The sequence below is a fragment of the Procambarus clarkii genome, chromosome 58 (genome assembly GCF_040958095.1).
Source record: "Procambarus clarkii isolate CNS0578487 chromosome 58, FALCON_Pclarkii_2.0, whole genome shotgun sequence".
NCBI lineage: Eukaryota > Metazoa > Arthropoda > Malacostraca > Decapoda > Cambaridae > Procambarus > Procambarus clarkii.
Window position 1 is genome coordinate 2,556,604 of NC_091207.1, and position 22,876 is coordinate 2,579,479.

General features: G+C 49.2%; 1 protein-coding gene across 5 annotated transcripts in view; it reads left to right on the forward strand.

The window, feature by feature from the left end:
- Window positions 1-22,876, forward strand: part of LOC123767961 (uncharacterized) — a 301,614-nt gene that overhangs the window by 103,643 nt on the left and 175,095 nt on the right. For 4 of the 5 annotated variants that reach the window (XR_011223182.1, XM_069306507.1, XM_069306506.1 and 1 more), the window contains exon 5: window positions 9,488-9,577. The exons of the other annotated variant lie outside the window; for it this stretch is intronic. Coding sequence is in view for 3 of the 4 variants with exons in the window: in XM_069306507.1 (XP_069162608.1) it covers window positions 9,488-9,577 (90 nt within the window). In the remaining variant the exon portion in view is untranslated. The remainder of the gene's footprint in view (window positions 1-9,487; window positions 9,578-22,876) is intronic. 5 annotated transcript variants of the gene reach the window in all.

Consider the following 22,876-nt stretch of genomic DNA (forward strand, 5'->3'; position numbering starts at 1 on the left):
ATGACGTCATACGTCACCGCGCCGCTGTCTGCGCAGCTCCCCCCTCCCCGGGAGGGGGAAGGGGGAGCCCCAGACCTCCCACGCCGGCTATCCACCCATCAGTTCTTCGGCTGATGCTATAGGCTATGGTTATGTGCTCCGGCTCCAGTGGTTGTTTCAGCACTGTACCTAGAGTGTGGTGTCTGTTTTCTAGGTGGTGCGTGAGCCGGGTGTGATTCTTCAGTACTCGGGCTGCATGCGCCTAGGGCTCCCTTCCCTAGGTGCCCTGTAAGTACTGCCCTTGGGGCTTGGGGCCACCTTCCACAAGTTCCTTGGGTCCTGCCCCTGCTTGGCCGTTTACCGCTTGGTTTTCGGCCGCTCTTTGTGTGCTCGGGTGTTCTGTCTCCCTTGTTCGCCTTAGAGTAAGGGGCAGTGTTTGCACTGGTGGGGCGCGGGGTACTGTGCAGCTTGTCTTTACCAATCATAGCGGCCGGCTCTGTTCCGCTTGGGTACGCTGTCCTCTTGCGGGGTTTTCTTTTTCTTTTGTTTATATACCTGGTGGGGGGGTCTGCCTTCGTTCTTGCCCCTTGTGTCCCTTGTGTTCTGAGTATTTCTGGTGGTACCCCCTGCTAGGTCCCCGTGAGTGTACACGTCCCGGGGGTTCAGCTCTTAGAAAGTTGTTTGGTAGCTTGGGTGCCGGTTAGCAGTACCCTGCCTGGGATTACCTGAGCGCGAGTCCTCTTAAAGTAAACGCTCGGGGCCCTGGGAAACCCCTGGGGGCGCGCGGGTCCGATGGATGTGACCCCAGAGCCCCCCCCTCGCTTCCAGCGAGTTTGAGGGTTGCTCTCACCTTTTGTCTCTGGGTGACTCTCTGTTTTGCCTCCGTCTGCTGCCTGTGGGGTCGGTGACACCTTCGACCCAGTGTCCTGCGAGTTTGGTTGCTCGTTGTGGCTCGGTTCCCCAGTTGTGCTAACAAAGCGGGTGCGGGCAGCAGGGGCGTTGCACTTGAGCCTTGGTGGTGGCAACGTTCTCGTGGTTTCCTCCCCGGGAGCCCCGGGGCTGCCCCGTTGTATTTCGTTTTTCCCCTGGTTCACCCTTCCTGCCTGCATCCGGTTCCTTACCGTCTGTAGGTTCAGGGCGGGGTGTTTGGTGGTGTTGAGACTCGGGCAGTCTCGGGGAATTCCCCTTCCGGGGTAGTGACGGGGGCATTTGGGCCTGTTCCTCCAGCCGTGTTGTATGAGTCTGCCAGTGGGCTCCCTTCCTTAGAGTTTTCACGGCTGCCCCGGTTTTCTGGTACGGCCGGGGCTTTGGGGGAACGGCTCGGCCCCGGGGCCTGTCGTGTAGGTTCCCGGGGCTGGGGAGGGGCTGACTTGGGGGGGGCCTTGGCCCCGTTAGACCCCGTGGGGGGTTTTATCCCCCTCTAGGCGGGGCTTGTGGTTACGCGGAGTAGGGTCTTTCCTCCCCACTCGCCGTACGTGCTGTTGGACGTCGGCCCCTCCCCGGGCTCGGTTCCTTGGCCTTTGAGTCGGTTGGTTCCGTCCGGTGGGTGGATGTTTCCTCCCCCGCTTTTTGGGACGGTGTTTTTGTCATGTTTCCCCGTTCGATGGGGTTCTGCGTGACTTTTGATCTCGGGTGCGCCTGCGCCTTCGTGTGCCTTCGGGACTAGTGTTGGCTTCTGTGTTCTCGAGGGTACGGGAAGGTTTTTCGCTACTTCCCGCATTTTTGGAACGTCTGTCGGCTCCTAGTACTTGTCGCCCTGTTGGGCTACTTGTCGCCCTGTTGGGCTACTTGTCGCCCTGTTGGGCTACTTGTCGCCCTGTTGGGCTACTTGTCGCCCTGTTGGGCTACTTGTCGCCCTGTTGGGCTACTTGTCGCCCGGTTGGGCTACTTGTCGGCCGTTTGGGCTACTTGTCGCCCGTTTGGGCTACTTGTCGCCCGTTTGGGTTCCCTTTTTTTGGGCTCTTTGCTTCTTTGGCCGGTTTTCTTGTTCCTGCTTCCTCTTTTGGCTCTTTTCTCGTGCAATAGTCCTGGCTGGCGCCTTCCCGCAGGGAGGGTGTGCGGTTCGGCCAGCGTGTTATGCGCATGCGCCGTGGAGTTTGTTTTGGTCTGGGCGATGGTTCAGTGCTGGGGTTTTGCGCCCTTTTTTGCTACAGTGCTTCGCCTCTCGTTCTTCTCCCTGGCTGCGGTATGTGCCCCTTTGCGCCAGGGGTGTCCTGGTTCCCAGTTGTGGGGAGGACACCGCGGTTTTCTGTGTCATGGGTGTGGTCCGCCTCCTTCGCCTCTCCCTGTTCTCCTGCGGGTCCGGCTCTGGCGTCTTCACCTGGCGGTGCTCCCAAGTTCTTCTGGGCACGGTTGAGTCGTGTCAAGTTCGAGCCACCATTCGCCAGGTGAGTTTCTGCGGTCTGGCGTCTTTTGGCCGGGCGCTGGATGCGGCGGTGTTCATATACCTGTCTTTATTTAGGTATAATTTTGTACGACTGAGACCGTTCGCAAACCAGTGACTGTCCCTTTATCACCCCTTCCTGTCCCCCTCATGTGCATGTCCAACCCATGCTGGAGTCGTTCAGGGGACCCTCCTTTTTTAATGTTGTGAGGTGTGGGGGTTGTAGGGTTGGTTCTGTACTCACCTGGTGAGGCTCCTGGCTGTGCTTGCAGGATTTGAGCTCTGGCTCTTGGGTCCCGCCTATCTGGTGGAACTTGCGGGATAGTACCAGTGGAGTGCAGTGGTGCTATTGGCACTTTTGGGGAACACTGTATTACCATCAGTGGTCTGTGCTTGTTACACGACCTACTTGCGAGCATAAGCCTTCTTGCTGGTTCGTCCGTGGACTTCCAGGGCGCACTGGCCTGTTTTCGTATGGCAGTTCCGGCCCGTCCTGGTTGTGGGGGTATGTGGGCCGGTGGACTGCTCCTAGCAGCTGCCTGGTGGGCCATCCTCTGGCCGGTCTGGCCTGACCTTGGGCCGGGCTTGAGGTGTAAAAGAGCTCCCAGTACCTCATCCAGCAGGTATCGAGCGGGGTTTCTCCGCCGTCGGTCGCCTGGTGCAGGTTTCTGGGCCTGCAGGGTTTTGTCGTGTCTCCGTTGGCCCTGTCTGGGGTCTGCCTGCTCCGTTCTCTGCCTTTGCTGAGGGGAGTTGCTATTTACATGTTGCATGTTGCAGTGGTGCCTGTTGCTGCTGCTGCTGCACGTGAGCATTGGTACCGTGTTTCACGGTGGCGTGTCCTTGTTCCTGTGTCCGGTTGTGGAGTGGCGCTTTGCTGCCGTTTTGTGCCTGGGGATTGCGTGGGGTTTTTGTCCCTGCCTGATTGTCCACCCCTGGTTGTTCTCCTGGTTTTTTTTTTTTTTTGTGCTTCTGCTCTTTCTTCCTGCCTCTTCTGCAGCAGGAATGTTCTGCGTGTGTTCTTAGGCGTTGGTCAGCCTGTGTCCTGTGATGTGCTTCTTTGTCTCGGTCTGTTGCAGTTGTTCGTGCCCCTTGGTTCGGGTCCTGTTCTGGCGGCGACCCTTCCGCCTTCTTTGGTTTTCCTAGCTTGCCCTGCCGGTTGTTGTTGTTTTATTTTTTTTGGGGGGGTTCTTGCGATGTCTCGCGTCGGACCCGTCGTTTCTGAACTCCTGGCGGGCTTGCATGCTTCGGAGTTTTTCTGTTCGGCAGACGTTCCATCTCCTTGTGCCGCCTGGGTTTCGGTGGTCGCGCCCGAGATCTTCTCGCGGCTCCGCCTTTTTCCTGGGCTCGGGGGGGCCTTGTCGGGGCTGCTTATGTTCTGCCTCGTGGTCTCACCTCCGGTTGGTGGTCGGGTGGCTTCGTGGTAGGTGTCCCACCTGCGTGCTTTCTTGGCGGCAGTATGGGGTATTTTGGCGGTCCTTCCTTTTCCTGTCCCTTCTTCGGTGGGTCCTTCTTGTTGGCTTGGTTTACTCTCGGCTTGGTTTTCTAGTGGGGGTTGGGGGCCGTCGTCTTGCCACATACTGTCGCCTCTTTTCGTGCGGCGCAGGCGGAGCCGCTTCAGCTTGCTTTCGGTCTTGGTGTTGCTTCTGCACCGTTAGTCAGCTGTCTTGTGCGTCATTTCACCTCCGGCCTGTTCGTGCGCCGCTTGCACCATCCTGGTCTCTGGTCAGCGTGCTCTGTCTTCTCCTCGGTTGGTAGTGCCCCTTCGGTTCCGGTGTGTTTTTTCGTCGGCTCTTTCCTTTGGGCCTTTGCCTCTGGGGGTCGGTTCGCTGTGTTTTCTTGCTCCTTCGGTTTTAGCGTTTTGGTTGTTTGATGGCAGCAGTCTCCATCTTTTCTGGCGCGGGGTGGGGCTGCTGCATTCTGGAGGGGTCCAGGGTTTGTTGGTGCTTTGTTGGTCGGGCCGGGGGTGTGTCGTTTTTGTGTTCAGTGGCGGCCCTCTGCTGTTGTTTGCGTGCCACGGCGTTTGGGTCCGGAGCGCGTTTTGCGTTGCTCCGGTTCTGTTCTTCCCGGTTCGCGGGTGATGGTGTCCCGGGTGGTCAGCCGTGTTCTTGCGGCTAAGCTGCCTGTGTTCTTCCCTCATGCCTGTGGCGTTCGTGGCTTCGCTGCTCTCGCTGCCGTCTGGGCGACGTGGCCTTGCAGTCTTTCGGGCATGGATTTTTGGTGTTCGTGCAGGGGCCTTGCTGCTCGTGGTTCTCGTGTTGTTCCCGGGATTTTCGGGGCTGTGGCGCCTTGGGTTGGCGTTTGCTGCCGGTTGTCTCGCCTCCTTGGGGGGTGCGTGGTGTCCGCCTCCCGGTTTTGTCCCTTTGACCTTCCTCTGTGGGTAGTTAGCTCCGGGGAGCCGACGGGGCTCCCCCCAGAAAACCAGCGTTGAATGTAATGAAACGCCATTTTCTGGGTGAGACCCGGAGGCTCCCCGGCAACCCTCCCTCCCTCCGGTCGGCGTTTTTCGCGTGTTTTGACATCCAGCCTCAGAACTGATGGGTGGATAGCCGGCGTGGGAGGTCTGGGGCTCCCCCTTCCCCCTCCCGGGGAGGGGGGAGCTGCGCAGACAGCGGCGCGGTGACGTATGACGTCATACTAGTTTCCGTGTTTTCTGTTGAAGAGTTCTATTCACTAGTTCGGCTTAGGTAGCAATTTTCACCAGAATAGGGGTTTGTTTTGGAATGCTTACCTTTCTGGATGCTTGACCCGGTCGATGGCAGACATAGAATGCTTCCAACCACACGGGGGTTTCTATAGGCCATTGCTCCCCTTGCCTCTCTGAGGGGGCCAGGTTCTGGCTCGTGGTCCCCGGTAGGCCCTAGAACTCCATACACATGACTGATGCCAAAGTCTGACAATAGCATATCAGCCGGTAAAGCTCCGGGGAGCCTCCGGGTCTCACCCAGAAAATGGCGTTTCATTACATTCAACGCTGGTTTTTTTAAATAACTTTTTTTATTTTCATAGTAATTTTAAACATTTTTGGCCAAAACTATGTCTGGTAGCAGCATCAATCGTTCTGGAGGTTGTCCTAGCAATTAAAGACAAGTTACGTGTTGTTCAACAGTGAGGCGTCACAGGCAGCCAAATGCCTTCAACAAGTGAGGCGCAAGCTAGCGCCTTCAACAAGTGATCGAGGCGTTACAGGCAAGCCAAGCGCCTTCAACAAATGAGGCGCCACAGGCAAGCCAAGCGCCTTCAACAAGTGATCGAGGCGTTACAGGCAAGCCAAGCGCCTTCAACAAATGAGGCACCACAGGCAAGCCAAGCGCCTTCAACAAGTGAGGCGCCACAGGCAAGCCAAGCGCCTTCAGCAAGTGAGGCGCCACAGGCAAGCCAAGCGCCTTCAACAAGTGAGGTGCAAGCAAGCGCCTTCAACAAGTGATCGAGGCGTTACAGGCAAGCCAAGCGCCTTCCAACAAGTGAGGCGCCACAGGCAAGCCAAGCGCCTTCAACAAGTGAGGCGCCACAGGCAAGCCAAGCGCCTTCAACAAGTGAGGTGCAAGCAAGCACCTTCAACAAGTGATCGAGGCGTTACAGGCAAGCCAAGCGCCTTCAACAAGTGAGGCGCCACAGGCAAGCCAAGCGCCTTCAGCAAGTGAGGCGCCACAGGCAAGCCAAGCGCCTTCAACAAGTGAGGTGCAAGCAAGCGCCTTCAACAAGTGATCGAGGCGTTACAGGCAAGCCAAGCGCCTTCCAACAAGTGAGGCGCCACAGGCAAGCCAAGAGCCTTCAACAAGTGAGGTGCAAGCAAGCACCTTCAACAAACAAGACGTTACAGACAAGCCAAATGCCTTCAACAAGTGAGGCTTCACAGGCAAGCCAAGCACCTGCAACAAGTGAGGCGCAAGCAAGCGCCTTTAACAAGTGAGGCATCACAGGCAAGCCAAGTGCCTTCAACAAGTGAGGGCATGCAAGCGCTTCAACAAGTGAGGCCTCACAGGCAACCCAAATGCCTTCAACCAGTGAGGCTTCAGCAGCTGGCAGTCAAAACTAACTTTTGCTTAACCCTTAAACTGCGCAACGCGCCTGCAGGCTCACGTCTGGTTTGCGCAACGCGCCTCCGGGTATTTGTATTTTTCACGTTCCATTCAAAACTCCCGCGGCTACATGGGGTTCACATCAGCTTCCTCAGGGCTCTTGTAAACAGACGCCATCTTTAAAAAAAATCGTGGTTCACATTCCCGGGTGTGGGAGCCTCAGTAGTGTGTGAGCAACCAAGGCTGGCGCTCGCAGCATGAGCGCACAGCACTGCTGTTCAGCATGTGACCACAGCATCGCCTAATAATGTCAAAATATATATATAACTTGTATTATTTAGCTATGATAGTGTTATATTAGAGCCTGAGTGTGATAATGACTGGGTACAATGTTCAAATATCAGTGATTCAATGCTGTTCACGATGTTCACAGCGCTAACCACAGCACCACAGCATTATTTCGTTCATCTAGGAATCTTCAAATGATTTCTTAGGTTCCTTTTCAAAATAAACGTGTAGTCAATTATTCATTTACAGGAATTAGTGACCAGGATTGTGATAATAGCAGGATTGTGGTTAAAATTAGCGTTGTGCGTAGTATTGTGGAAGGAGGAATTTTGATGAGGGAGGGAGGGCGAGAATTGAGGTAGCCTCATTGTGTGTGTGTGGCTGCCACTCTTGTTTTGCTCACCATACTAGCTTAGTGGTTCGCTATGGGCAACACATATGTACATGGGTATATACAGTGTGTGTATATAGTGTAAGAACAGCAACAGGAGAATGTTGAGGAGCTATTTTGGTGAGGGAGGTTACGTAATCGTAGCGTCGTCTGCTGTGTGATTTTTCATGCAGTGTATGGTGGCCACTGTACTGTTTGGACACAATACCGGCTTACTTGCATAGTTCTGGTAAATAAAACATGTAGATAGGCATATAGAACATGTGTAATAAGAACTATAGCAATATGGTGGGAGGAGCAATGTTGGCGAGTAAGATGTTGGAGTGAGGGAGACTGGCTGGGTGTGGCTGCTCTCACTCGAGGTGTTCTGAATGTGTTCATGGCCAAATGCTCCTATTGGCCCATACGAGGCAGCTCCTATTGGCCCATATGCGGCAGCTGCTATTGGCCCATACGAGGCAGCTGCTATTGGCCCATATGGGGCAGCTGCTATTGGCCCATATGGGGCAGCTGCTATTGGCCCATATGCGGCAGCTGCTATTGGCCCATACGGGGCAGCTGCTATTGGCCCATACGGGGCAGCTGCTATTGGCCCATACGGGGCAGCTGCTATTGGCCCATACGGGGCAGCTGCTATTGGCCCATATGGGGCAGCTGCTATTGGTCCATACGAGGCAGCTGCTATTGGCCCATACGAGGCAGCTGCTATTGGCCCATACGAGGCAGCTGCTATTGGCCCATACAGGGCAGCTGCTATTGGCCCATACGAGGCAGCTGCTATTGGCCCATACGAAGCAGCTGCTACGCGATGTTCTGAATGTGTTGATGGTAAATGTATATAGTGTGTGACAGTGTATAGTGAGTACATATGTTGTAAATATACATAAATGAACATCAAACATTGGTGTGAATAACTGTATGATGGGAGGGGCAAAGTTGGCGAATACAATGTTGGAGAAGTGAGGGAGGGCTGGCTGGGTGTGGCAGCTCTCACTCCCGGTGTTCTGAACGTGTTGATGGTGAATGTATATAGTGTGTGACAGTGTATAGTGTGTAAATAGATTGTATATATACACAAATTAGCATGATACATAGTAGATATGTGCTGCATATGTGTACACAAGTTTCATGCACGTAACAGTGTCTACAGACAGTACGGATGTTGAACTGCGATATTATAGTGTACGTGTTCATTATACATTGGATTGGCACATAAAAACAATGAAAATGTATTTGGAAAGGTGCGCAAAAAATGAACGAAAATATATTCGCGGCAACTCGCGCGCCCGCCCCGAGTGCCCCACCGCCCCCGAGAGCTTATGGCACGGGCGCACGGGGAATGATGGCGTCACGCTTCAACTTTCGGACTCCATAGCAGCCAAAGTAAGTACAATTTCGACTTTTTTTTTACATACCCATACTGAGGGAAGGGTTTTTGACACTTTAAAAAGAAAAAATATTTTTTTTCCAGAGAATTTATTTCCTGCGCACTGCGGGGGTGTCACATTTGGAGGCAACACAGTTAAGGGGTTTATGAACTGTACATTAATTTTAAGTGTTAATTTTAGTGTTGTATTAGTATAGGTTAGGTAAATTGTTAAGAATTCTTAACTTCAAGATGTGTGGCATCAATCAAGAAGACGAACACCAACAAGGTAAGTTGAGGTTTCTAGTTGAATATTTAATAATTATATGTGGCAAGGCAATTTAAATTGTGTTGTTTGTAGTATAAAAATAGTAGGAAATGGTCACTTTTGGACTCGTAGGTGAAAAAGTACCATTATCCGAAAAATGTGATAATCCGGCTGGGGGTCCTTCCCATATAGTCCAGATGATCGAGTGGAGACAGTACTTTAAATGTAAAGTGCTCATAGGCTATTGTGCCCTGCTATGGGAGGACCAGGTTCTGGCTCGTGGTTTCCAGTAGGCAAAAGAACTCCGGTGACTTATGACCCCGAACTAATATAGCACATATCAGTTCGGATAGCTTCAGGGGCTCCCCCACAAAAAAGAGGGCTATGTATTATGGTATGTGTATATCAAGACAGGGCAGAGATAAGTCCTTAAGTTTTTTCAGGCATGAAAAGATTAAAGAGAAGACTGGGCCATAGCAAAATAAGATAGGTCAGGTAACTGATTATGACAGAAATTGGTGGCATTCCTTGTCCTTGTCACACTTCTGGTTGAAGACCCAGATTTTCTGGATAATCTGAAATTTTGCTCTCCTAATGTACTGTGCTCCACATTCTTCAATGTAATCCTTTATGAATTTAATAATTTTGATATCAAACATCTTATGTCTCTCTGCTCTCATTTTGGCATGTGAATAATATTTAGGAACTCAGGAATATTTTGTGATATATTGCTATACCATATAGCCATCCTGACTTGGTACTTTTTGATTATTGCTTTGCTTCTTTCTTGTAGATGATGTGGAATTGACAAAGCAACTTATGAAACAAACTGCACGTCATGTGTCTTGTGACATCTTAAGTGAGAGGCCGTCAAATGCTACCGGTGAGAATTAATTATTTTGTAAAATAATTACAGAATAATTATGTTTTCTTTCTGTATTCCAATTTTCATTGGGATTGCTTAATTTTGTATTTTTCTTAATTTTGGACAATAGCATTGTCCATCTGGGAAACGTGTGCTTCAAGTGGAAATTATCTTTTTGTTCATCTGATAATACAGCAGAAACTTCTGTAATGCCACAGTGTTCACTTCCAGAGCAACCTTTCTAATCCATAGTTTTGATTCATTGGTATACAAAATTGTGAAATCTTTCAAAGTTGGGAGTTTTATAAATTGATATTAACACTTTTCTGTTTCGATCTGTCGGTGTGTTTCAAATCACAAACATTTTGAGCATCTGGAGGTCCAGCTTAGTGACACCTAAGATGTTTATATTCTTTTCCTTTTGCCCCCATGTGGCTCTCTAAAGCTGTCTTGTTGAGATGGCTCCCAACTAATAGATTGCATCGGCTGCGGAATCCAGTTCTGCCAACTGGAGACCAGAGCAAAGACATTCTCCCTCCCCCACTTCACAAGAGGAGGTGAAACACTATCACATCACCTGGGAAGGCACCCCCCCAGAAAGTAAGCAAACCAGTACAAACAACTGGTGGATTCAAAAGAGACTGAAGCCTCATAATCCACCAAATGCATTTCCCCAACAATGTAAACAAACAATCGAATCTCTTGAAAAAAAGCATTCGCCCCACCCCTCCCTCTCGTTTGGGGTTGGAAGAGGGTCAGAGCTCACACTGTCCACTGGCTCGAGCAGTCAATTATTACCATGATGTGGCTCATGTTACACGCCTCCGGTAGGGCTAGTCCTGAGGTTTTTCTGATAAGGCCGCTTTGGACCTTGTCTTATGTGGTTTGGTTTTTGTACACTGCTGGTGTAGCATGGGCCTAACCTTCTGGAGTGCTTAGAGCTGCATGTGCTCAGGGTTTCCTTCCTTGAGTGCTCACTAGCACTGCCCCTGCACTGACAGGATTCTCTTCTATAGTGTGTTCAGTGGGAGCCTGCTCTCATTGAGCGAACTCTTCCTGCTTGAGGTTGTCCTCGCCTTGGGTGAGTCAGAGGTCTCATTGCCACTGTCTTGACATGGGTGTGGGAGTGAGTGCTGGCTGGTGATGTACTGGTGGCTCACATGCTTGTTTGTATGGCGTGCAGAGGTTGTCCTTCACAGCTGTGTAGCCCAGGCCCCAGGTAACTCGGCGATTGCTCGAGCAGCTGTGCAGGACCCTCAACTTTACTGTCCTTGGTTAGGCTTTGAAGGCTGTTTTAGTTTCTTTGGGGCAGCCCCTTTTTGTTGCTGTCACGATCGTTGGGTGCAGAATATGTTAGCTGTTTGCCAGTTGCTGCATTACCCATTTCCTTTTCTGCCTTTATGTGGTTTGGTTTCCTGGCACTATTCTCTGCCCTCACTCAACGTCTTCACTGACACCTCAGCTTTTGGTTGGGGGTTTGGGACCAGCACTTACCAGGCTATCCAAGATCATTGGTCTCCACTCCTTTGTCAGGTGCACAGTACAGTGTGGGAGTTTGTGACCTTGCAGCATGTGCTGCGGGGTGTTCAAATTACTCCGGACTGTTATCTGACTCCATTTGGACTGTTCCGCCCATAATATCAATTGGGGGGTTCACTTTGGTCCCTGTCTCATTGGAGCTGGTCACTTTGTGTAGCTCGTCTGCTGGGTTTTCAGGGTTTGGTTCTTTATGCTGTACATGTTCAGAGAGAATCCAACATCGCCCACCCAAGGTCTGTCTCTGTTCCTTACTGTTTCTACAGAGTGGACTGTCGCTGCTGCCTCATAACTAGTTTTGTGGGACGTTTAGGGCTCCAGACATGAACCTCTTTATGTTGGCATGGTCCTGGCACCTTCCTTTGTACATAGTGCCATTTCCTGATTGCGAGGCCCTCGTAGTAGATGTCTTTCAGCTGGACTGGTCGAGGTGGAGATTCCTGTACCTCTTCCCTTCCCTGATCTGCCTATTACTCCAGGTCGTGGTGTGAATGTAGTTCTACAGGGGAGAGTGATCCTTATGACTCCTTGGCGGCTTGCCCTGCCTTAATTTCAGGCACTGCATGCTCAGTGTCTGAACCCAAGCATTTTTCTGCTGCTCCACCTCTATAAGAGTGTTACGGCCCTCTCGGGTCGCAACTGGGTTCTTACTCTGATGTTGTTAGAGGAAGGGTATCCGGCCCCAAGCCAGTAGTGGCTTTCAAGGGATGTGATCAGTAACGCAAGTAAACTAAAAGGGGAAGGGAAAGAAAGGCAAAAACTTAATATAATGTAATAACCGCCACCAATAAATAATATATAAAAATATTACACGGGGGAAGGGGTATAAACACTTATTTACACTGTCGTCTTCTTCTGAAGACTCTGGATCCTCTCGGTGCCAAGCTCTCGGTGCTCTCGTGGCCTCTCGACGAATCCTTCGGGAAGCTGAGTCTACCCTGGCCACAGGCCAGCCAAAACACAGTTCCACTGGGGGCACCGCCGTGGAGGCCGTCAACCACAAGTCCAGCAGACTGCTGGCAGGTTCCGGATCAGCAACGCTGTTCAGGCCACTCCACGAGCGATACTAAGGTAGCGCCCTAGTCAGGAGCCTCGTGTGATACCACAGATCACTCTCCTGTCCACAATACCCCAGTGGTCAATCGTCTCCACCAGTTGGTCCCGGGTACGACAATCCTTCAACTGCCACTTCACTGGCAGAGTAACACCACAGTGTTCCTCCGGGAGGCGACTCACAGCTGCTGCAGCAAAGCACTTGGTATGGGGACGGCTGCCTTGGGTAGACTGATCCAACTTCCATTACAGCAGTCCCAGGTCGACTCTGTAATCAGACACGTCATCAGTAACAGGGACACACTAAAGCACCTCACTTACAGGCTCAGACCCAAACGCCCACCTATCCACTTCATAGATGGCGTTGTCGTCTGAGCACCACCTCACCAGAGGTCAGCAACGGCTGTGTTGTGAGCTGAACAGGACTGGAAACTGGCCCTCGTAGCCAGTACGCCTCGTCCTCACCAGGTGTCGTCGTCCATTTGGAGGGGGTTTCGGGAGCTGACCCACAGATGGCGCGGTCGTCACTGCTCCGTGCTCGGACGTCGGGCTCGGGTCCGTAACACCTCCCCACCAAAAAGAATTTGGTTTGGGGTTCTATAAAGAGAAACACAAACCAAATTAGGACGGTGACACAACTCCAAATGGACTCACTTACACTATGAACTGGAGTGATGAGGCTGTCTTGTCCACAGAACTGTTCTACTGGACAACTCTCGCACAAAGGGAACTTGAAGATGGAAGGCAATGACCTGCCTGATGTAATCGTGCACATCTCCACTGCGATGTCAGGCAGGGGCATAATCTCACATCTCTCGTGTAAGGGTCGGTATAGACACGATCTGGGGCGACTCGACACTTCCCTGTGTCGGGGCACCGAGGATGGCTGGTCACCGACGGCATTTCTGGTGCCGGTCCGGTAGTCCTTCAGGGAGACGGGAACCTGGAATACAGGGGGCTGATAATTCAGAGTGACAGCGACAGTGGGCAAGTCAATACTTACTGCATACGCCTCTACTAGGCTCACACCTAGTTCCAACAGGGCTGCTTGCACACCGAAGATGGCTTTCGCTCTGTCACCGTTCGGTCGACCAACGTTCCGTATAACGCTGCATTTAGGCTCAGCTATCACGCGGGGGGTGTCAACCTGTCGGAAACAGTCACTCACATTATCATATGTCGTACCTCCTGTATCAACCATCATCTTCCAGGTTCCTTCTTCGACTGCAACACTCACTGTGCACGTCTCCAATCCCTGGGATCTCTTCGCGATGTTCATGGGAGCCATCATCTGTCGGATCGTCCACTGGTCCTTACTGAGAACACACACAAGAAACCAAAATACCGCTAAGAAACATTTGGTCAACTGAGGGGTAAGCTTCTTGAGCCTGTCATGTCCATAGCCGGCTACATCCATTAGCCTGGTTTGGACCGAAGAGGGCTCTAGACTTTTCGAACACACCTCACATACCTCTGACGTCTGGGGAATCTCTGGCCGGTTCAATGAACGCTGTACCTTGCCATACCGCAAGTACACATCTGCCTTCGCTCCAGACTCGTTGGTATCCGTGGGTGCTTGCACACAAGACCTCTCTTCTTGCTCAGTTGCTTCTGCTATCGTAACCACATGTTCCTTGTCGGGAGAAGAGTCAGGAGACACCGCTAGAAAACTGTAGACTCTGTCGTCAATCTGTAGGCGAGAGGAAGGATTAAACATACAGTGGTACCTCGGAATGTGAGTGTCCCTGTATGCGAGTTTTTCGGAAGACGAGCAGGATTTACTCCAAAAATATGTCTCGGAAGGCGAGGGTTACCTCGGGACGCGAGTTTGTTGATACGTGTACAGGCCGACTGGTGCGTGGTGGCATGGCGATCGCGCCTCAGTTTACCAGTGTCTCGTGTCCAGTGACTATCCCACCTGAATTCTTCACAAGGATTTACAGTTTTTTATCGTTTTTTTGGCCATTTGAGCATACAAATGTCATTATATATCTTGCCATGGGTCTCAAGAAAGCCATTGGTAAGGTTCAACCTAAGAAAATAGCTGTGAGTAGAGACAGTAGAGGATGTCCCTTCTTGATTAAGAAAATGTGTGAAGTATGGGAAGAACTGCAAAGTTTTGTTGAAAAAACTCACCCAGATAAAGCTGTAGCAGGCCGTTGCATTGACCTTTTAAATGATAATGTGATGTCTTACTACAGACAAGTGTTAAAATGTAGGGAAAAACAAGTGTCATTAGACAAATTCTTAGTAAAACAAGCAAGTCCTAGTGTTATGCAGGCAAAATGTGCCAGAGTGTGCATACCAGTGAAGTCCTCACTGCCTGATGTGATAATGGAAGGGATAATAATATCCCTAATGTGATAATGTAATAATAATAATAATAATGTTTGGATTATCACATAATAATAATGTGATAATCCAAACAGTAACTCCTCTCTTCCTCCCTCCTCCTCCTCACCATCTTCCATACGCCTACAGCATTCAACAGCAAGGTAAGTAATAACGTGAACATAGTTTTGTAGGTTTATTTAGATGAATTAGGCATAAAAATTTAGTTTGATGTGGGGTTTTTGGGGTAGTCAGGAACGGATTAATTCATTTCCCTTTATTTCTTATGGGGAAATTAGCTTCGGAATGCGAGTTTTCGGAATACGAGGCGTCTCCAGGAACCAATTAAACTCTTAAACTGAGGTATGCCTGTACTTAAATCCGGGTCTGTCTTTACCTGGACATTACCACTACCTGTTGTTACCTCAGACCTTGCTGTTCCGGCTGACTCGTCCGCGACCTTGGGAAGATTGTTGCTCCAATCTGTCACCAAGTCGTTGGCTAGTACCACGTCAATCCCAGCTATAGGTAGGGTATTGACTACTGCCAACGCACATGTGCCGCTGAAGTAAGGCGAGTCGAGATGTACCGGCACTAAGGGGGCGACATATCGCGTCCTAGGAAACCCAACCAGGATAAACTTTTGTCTCCCATCCTCATTCATTCCCTCGGGTAACGAGTTTCTCACGATCAGGGACTGGGCTGCTCCACTATCTCTGAGCACTACTACCGATCTACCAGTATGGTCACTCGTTACGTACCCGCTTGAAGTGTGAGGGGCGAACAAAGTTGGTCCTTCCTGCGTAGTCATAGACTGGCTTCCTTCTGGTGGTGTTACACATCAACATCACCTCCCTTCGTGCGCCGCTACCTCTCCTGCCTCGGCACATAGCAGCTACATGCCCTTTCTGCCCACAAGTCCAGCACACCATGTTCCTCCTCGGACTACGGTGTTTCGGACTGCTAGGATGGTAGGACTAGGCCTTCGAGGGCTACTTGGGGGCGTCTTCTTAGCGCTTCGTGGGACGGGAGTCTCTTCTTCGTCCTGAGGTTTGTCAAACCGGCGTTGGTAATTCCTCGGGACGTACTTAGCAGAAGGCCTGTGCGTCAGGATGTACTCCTCAGCCATGGTGGCTGCCGCACTCAAGGTCTCCACCTGCTGCTCCTCTAAGTACGTCTTCAGGTCTCCAGACAAACAATCCTTGAAGTCCTCTAACAGGACGAGCTGCTCGAGGTCTTCTTTGGTCTCCACCTTCCGAGAGGCACACCATTCCTGGAAAAGTCGCTCCTTGATGGTGGCGAATTCGGTGAAAGTGTGCTCTGAGGTCTTTTTCAGGTTCCTGAACTTCTGCCTGTAAGCCTCAGGTACCAATTGGTACGCCATGAGCACGACCTTCTTCACCTGGTCATAATCGCCAGAGTCGTCAAGGGATAACGTGGAGTAGGCGATTTGGGCCTTCCCAGTCAAGACTGACTATCATGATGGCCCAATTCTCCCTTGGCCACTCCAAAGAGGCAGCGACTTTCTCGAAGGCTGCGAAGAACTTCGAAACTTCCCTCTCGTTGAATTTTGGGACCATTTTGATGTTCCTTACCGGATCGAAACTACTTGTGTCCGTTGTTTGCCTCCGACCACCTAACCGCAATACTTCTAGTTCATGTTGTCTCTCTTTCCTCTCTGTCCCGTCGTTCTTGCCTGTCTCGTTCTTCTCTTTCTCTTTCTCGTTCTTCTCTCTCTCTCGTCTCTCTTCTCTTTCTCATTCTTCTTTTTCTCGCTCTTCTCTTTCTTTTTCTCGTTCTAATTCTAAACGTCGTATCTCTAGTTCTTTTCCTAATCGCTCTCTTTCCATTTCTAACTTCTTATCTTCTCTCTTTCTCGCTTCCTCTTCTCTCTCTTTAGCGATTTCTAGCTTTTTCCATTCTATTTCTCGATGGATCTCTAATTCACGCATTTTCACCGTAAGCACACTTATATTTAGTTCACTCTCATCACTTTCGACATCACTGCTCTTACCTTCCTGTTCAGTGGAAGCTATTTCCTCACCTTGCTTTATACTAGGAGTCTCGCCTTCCTGTTTCTCCTCTGCCTTCAAATGCCGGTGAACCTTGGACAAGATCTCCACACGGGAATCACTGGCATGGATCTTTATCTCCAGGTAGGCGCTCACTAGAACAAGTTCCGGTTTGCTCAGATATTTTAATCTGGCAAGACAGTCCTCTCTGTTCAGAAAAGCCTGAACATCGTCCAGATCATCGATGGTAGCTTTTTCTGCCATTGTCACAGATGGAACACTTAACTAGCACTTAACACACCGCTTTCACGTTAGCACTTAACGCACCGAGCACTGTTCTACGCCAATATTGCACTTTATCGCACCAAACACTGCACTTGCCAATATTGCACGTAATTACTTCGGGCACCGCACTACACAATATTGCACTGAATCACAGCGAACACTTCGCTCTACAATATTGCACTGAATCACGCCGAGCACCGCACTACACAATATTGCACTTAATCGCTTAATCACAGCGAGCACCGCACTGCACAATATCGCACTTAGTCACTCTGAGCACCGTACAGGACGTATAACATCCCAATCGTCACACACAGGGGGAATTATTTACAGGGATTACGCCACTTCACCACCCCTGTCAAACATACTTGACAAGGGGACGGATCCCGCTGGGGATGCCAATTATGTTACGGCCCTCTCGGGTCGCAACTGGGTTCTTACTCTGATGTTGTTAGAGGAAGGGTATCTGGCCCCAAGCCAGTAGTGGCTTTCAAGGGATGTGATCAGTAACGCAAGTAAACTAAAAGGGGAAGGGAAAGAAAGGCAAAAACTTAATATAATGTAATAACCGCCACCAATAAATAATATATAAAAATATTACACGGGGGAAGGGGTATAAACACTTATTTACACTGTCGTCTTCTTCTGAAGACTCTGGATCCTCTCGGTGCCAAGCTCTCGGTGCTCTCGTGGCCTCTCGACGAATCCTTCGGGAAGCTGAGTCTACCCCGGCCACAGGCCAGCCAAAACACAGTTCCACTGGGGGCACCGCCGTGGAGGCCGTCAACCACAAGTCCAGCAGACTGCTGGCAGGTTCCGGATCAGCAACCCTGTTCAGGCCACTCCACGAGCGATACTAGGGTAGCGCCCTAGTCAGGAGCCTCGTGTGATACCACAGATCACTCTCCTGTCCACAATACCCCAGTGGTCAATCGTCTCCACCAGTCGGTCCCGGGTACGACAATCCTTCAACTGCCACTTCACTGGCAGGGTAACACCACAGTGTTCCTCCGGGAGGCGACTCACAGCTGCTGCAGCAAAGCACTTGGTATGGGGACGGCTGCCTTGGGTAGACTGATCCAACTTCCATTACAGCAGTCCCAGGTCGACTCTGTAATCAGACACGTCATCAGTAACAGGGACACACTAAAGCACCTCACTTACAGGCTCAGACCCAAACGCCCACCTATCCACTTCATAGATGGCGTTGTCGTCTGAGCACCACCTCACCAGAGGTCAGCAACGGCTGTGTTGAGAGCTGAACAGGACTGGAAACTGGCCCTCGTAGCCAGTACGCCTCGTCCTCACCAGGTGTCGTCGTCCATTTGGAGGGGGTTTCGGGAGCTGACCCACAGATGGCGCGGTCGTCACTGCTCCGTGCTCGGACGTCGGGCTCGGGTCCGTAACAAAGAGGGTCAGCCTAGTGATGTACTGTACTTTGCTGGTTCGGCCTTCTCCTCCACTACACATGTTTGTCTTTTTTATGCGTATTTATTCCCATCTCTATGATGATCCGGTGGTTTTGTGGCAGTCATTTTGTCATTTCCTTTGTCTTCATCACTGTTCTTCAGTGTCTGAATGGTTGGTTCTCTCCTTTCTATGTTGGCTCTTTCTTGATTGGCATCTTATGCTGAATACAGTGGCCTCGTGTCGTGCAGTGTTGGTGAAGCCACCTCAGCTTGCATTCCTTGTCGATACCTCGGCTACGTTTTCCAAGCTGTCTCGTGCGTGGTTTCACTCACGAGTCTCTGACCAAAGAGACTAAGCTCAACCCCTGCAAGCACAATTAGGTGAGTACCTGTGCCAGGAAAGAGGTCCTACTTAGAGAAAGCATACGATACTACCAAAGATGGAAATTAAATTACGGAAATTCTTAACACTTTCGCTGCCTAATGCCACATACTGTAACCCCACGATTATCCGGGATTCGAACATCCGGAAAACGCCCGTATACGGCCAAAATCGTGATTGGATAAGGTTATCACAATATCCGGCCAAAATGGCCACAGGAACTAGGTAAAAGCTGGTTTGGCTGGATGAAAATTCGGCCATACCGTATTAATCCATGGGTGCCATGGGCACAATCAGAGAACACTGCATGAACATCAGAGGTCCACGGTTGTTCAACGTCCTACCAGCGAGCATCAGAAATATTACAGGAACAACCGTGGACATCTCCAAGAGGAAACTAGCTTGTTTCCTTCAAGGAGTGCCAGACCAACCGGGCTGTGGTGGGTATGTGGGCCTGCGGGCCGCTCCAAGCAACAGCCTGGTGGACTAAACTCTCACGAGTCTAAGTCTGGCCTCGGGCCGGTGTTGGGGAGTAGAAGAACTCCCAGAACCCCATCAACCAGGTATCAACCAGGTATCAGGTTAATTCTGTCTGTGGCTCTAGACGCATGGTGGAGGGGTGTAGGGAGGGTGGGTGGGGTCGGGAGAGTGGGAGGGGAGCGTCGGGTGGGACCACCTGGGTACAGGAATTACCATTAATTTTGAGAACAAATAATCATAGCCAAAAACAAATGAAATAAGCACTAATAATTATGTAATAAAAATAAATAAGTTTCCTAAAAGCAATGTGCACAGGCTGAAGTTCCCTTAAAAAATATTGAGTTTTTCCTCCTGGCGGCCTACGTAACGTACTATAACTGCCCCAAGTGGACCCGTCCAACACTGGTCAACCCATGTGCGTCCGTCCCTTGTGTTATACACAGTGCTGCGCCATTAGTGAAATATTTCTTTGACTAACTTTTTTATTTTCATAGGAACTTTGAAAATTTTTGGCCAAGACTATGTCTGGTAGCAGCATCAATCATTCTGGAGGTGTTAGGAGGAAGAAAGTTGTCCTAAAGACAAGTTATTGTTATACACCTCAACCAGTGCGGCGTCACAGTGCTGTGCCATTAGTGAAATATTTTTTTAAATAACTTTTTTATTTTCTTAGTAACTTTAAACATTTTTGGCCAAGACTATGTCTGGTAGCAGCATCAATCATTCTGGAGGTGTTAAAAAGGAAGAAGGTTGTCCTAGCAATTAAAGACAAGTTACGTGTTGTTCAACAGTGAGTCGTCACAGGCAGCCAAATGCCTTCAACAAGTGAGGCGCAAGCAAGTGCCGTGCAAGCAAGTGCCTTCAATAAGTGAGGTGCATGCAAGCGCCTTCAACAAGTGAGGTGCATGCAAGCGCCTTCAACAAGCGAGGCCTCACAGGCAACCCAAATGCCTTCAACCAGTGAGGCTTCAGCAGCTGGCAGTCAAAACTAACTTTGCTTAATGAACTGTACAGTTATTTTAAGTGTTAATTTTAGTGTTGTGTTAGTATAGGTTACATAAATTGTTAAGAATTCTTAACTTCAAGATGTGTGGCATCAATCAAGACGACGAACACCAACAAGGTAAGTTGAGGTTTCTAGTTGAATATTTAATAATTATATGTGGCAAGGCAATTCAAATTATGTTGTTTGTAGTATAAAAATAGTAGGAAATGGTCACTTTTGGACTCGTAGGTGAAAAAGTACCATTATCCGAAAAATGTGATAATCCGGCTGGGGGTCCTTCCCATATAGTCCAGATGATCGAGTGGAGACAGTACAGTATAGTGTAATAACCGACAAAGTATTTGTTCACTGTTTTATGAACATAATAATTGAATCAATAATATGCACACCATAATTTTGAGTACAGCGATGGTTCACATATTTTATTATATAAATATATCACACTACACACTATTGAATAATATTAGAGCAAAAAAAAAAACGAAGAAAAAAATCAGAGACATTGAAATAATTAGGTAATTATATCTTTGTGTCAACCCCTGCCTGACAGCTGAGGTGAAGCAGAACTTCCCCCACGCTTACTGAGTCAGCGCCTCTTTTTTGCCAGACTTCCTCAACCTACTGCGGACAAAATATGCCACTTACGATATTTGACTATTTTTCCTGTGATCAGGAAACACAAATTAACACTTTCGCGCTTTAGATTAGAGATAACGCGTCGCCGTTTTTTCTTACGATTCCGCATAACAGCCTACTTTTCTCGTCCATCGAAAAAATATTTCTATAAATTCCATTTTTTAACCGAAATGGATGGGGATACTCTCAGATTATATACGTTTTGTAGAGAATTTATTTGCGAATTTTTTGGTACCAGAATGAATATTATATCACATAAACTTCTATGAGTAAAAAAAATAAAAACACAAAGTATGTTTGGGGGTGTGGCGGGCGTGTGGCAGTGGGTTCCCTTTAGCCGTTGATATATCCAACACGTGGGAAATATTTGTATGTGTTATGTATATGTCTGTGTAGGGAATTTTACTGTGATCACTGTCATACAAATTATAAAATGTTTCAACAAGTATAAACATGACAAACATCAAACGAACGAAAACAATGCGTTCGTTTTTGCCGCGAACGCATACTGAGCGATGTGGTTCTATATTTGGCGCTTCTCTTACACATGCTTTGTACAAATGTTATACATTTCATCTTATAGAAAATTTTATTGCGAACACATTGGTATAAAAAAGAAATACGTACATAGAAAAGTAGGGTCAGGAAACGTATAAATGTATAAACTTTCCAAGCATGATTTCCCCCCTGTGTTTTCGCCAGTGCGCTCGCGGCTAACTACTCTCCACTTCACACACTCTTGCGGGTGGGCAATTACCTATATTAAACATGCATATGCATATGTCCGTGTAGAGAATTTTATTGCGATTCCAATGATACCAAAATTAGCGATGTAGGACAACTGTAGGCTTCGCAACCATTAAGAGAGTGGAAACATTTTGTTGCTGTTTGGCGCTCTCGGCGAGTGATCTGCATAGTTTTTTATTTGGTGTTGATACTCCTTATGCTTGGGCGGCATTTTATAGGTATGCTCTTATAGACAATTTCATTGCGAACACAGTGATACCAAATTTAAATACGTGCGCCTTCAATTATTGTCAGGACAGTCAAAAGAGTGTACACTTTTTCTGTCTTACCGCGTAGGCGCGCGAAGTGCCGAAAGCATCTGGGGTATTGATTTTTTTTGAGCGCCGAGAGCGCGAAAGTGTTAACAGGTTAACACTTTCGTCCGGGGACGACGCAATGCTGCGTCATCAGTTTACTGTCGGTAATCTCGGGGACGACGCAATGCTGCGTCGTCCACTGAAATAATTGCCAAAAATCAGGTTTTTATCTGATTTTTTGGGGACTGGTTTTAAAATGCGCATCTATGTCTTCCCATTTTCTTTGTTGTGCCTCGTGGCCCGCAGGCGGCGCGGCACATGCCATAGGCTCATTGTTTTCGCTCCACTGTTATGACCGGTGTTGCCTCCCCTCGTGTCTCAAACGTGTGAACATTTCGGCTATTTTCCGTGGCTATATTTCTTACTGCGGCTTTAGAAACTATTTACGCTTACTCCACGATGGATAGTGATCATGAACAAGGCCCTTCCAGGAAGAAAATTGTGAAAGAAAGGCGTGAAAAGGAGAAGCTAAGTAGTGTGCAGGAGAAGTACAAGCATGTGAGACTAACTCCCTCAAAGTTTCAGGCTGTATTCCACGATTTGTCTGGGTCATCTAGTGAGGAAACTGATGTCGGTACTGATACTGATGCAAGTAGTGAACATTTAGAAACAGAGACGGCCGATGAGGATTTGGGTAGTGATGAAAGTGAAGAGTCTGAGGTTGAGACTGCCACTCGTGCACGGCGCGGTACTGGAGCTCGTGCCAGAGCCAGACGTACCACACATATCCCAGTACCAACAGATTCTGATGAAGGGTGGTGTAGTGACAATACTGCACCCTATGTGGACAATTTTACAGGTACACCAGGCTTGACTGTTCCTGTACCTACCACTGTTCTTGGTTTTATTCAACTCTTTCTGACTCAAAAAATGTTGAAATATATTGCCTATGAAACTAATTTGTATGCTTCCCAAAGTAAGGCACGTACTGGGCAAACGACAAAGCACAGATGGGAACCAGTGACAGTGAAAGAAATTACCAGATATTTGGGACTGACGATCTTGATGGGTATTTGCCTGTTGCCAAGACTTAAAATGTATTGGCAAACAGGCAGATTCTGGCACATACCTTGTTTCAACACCT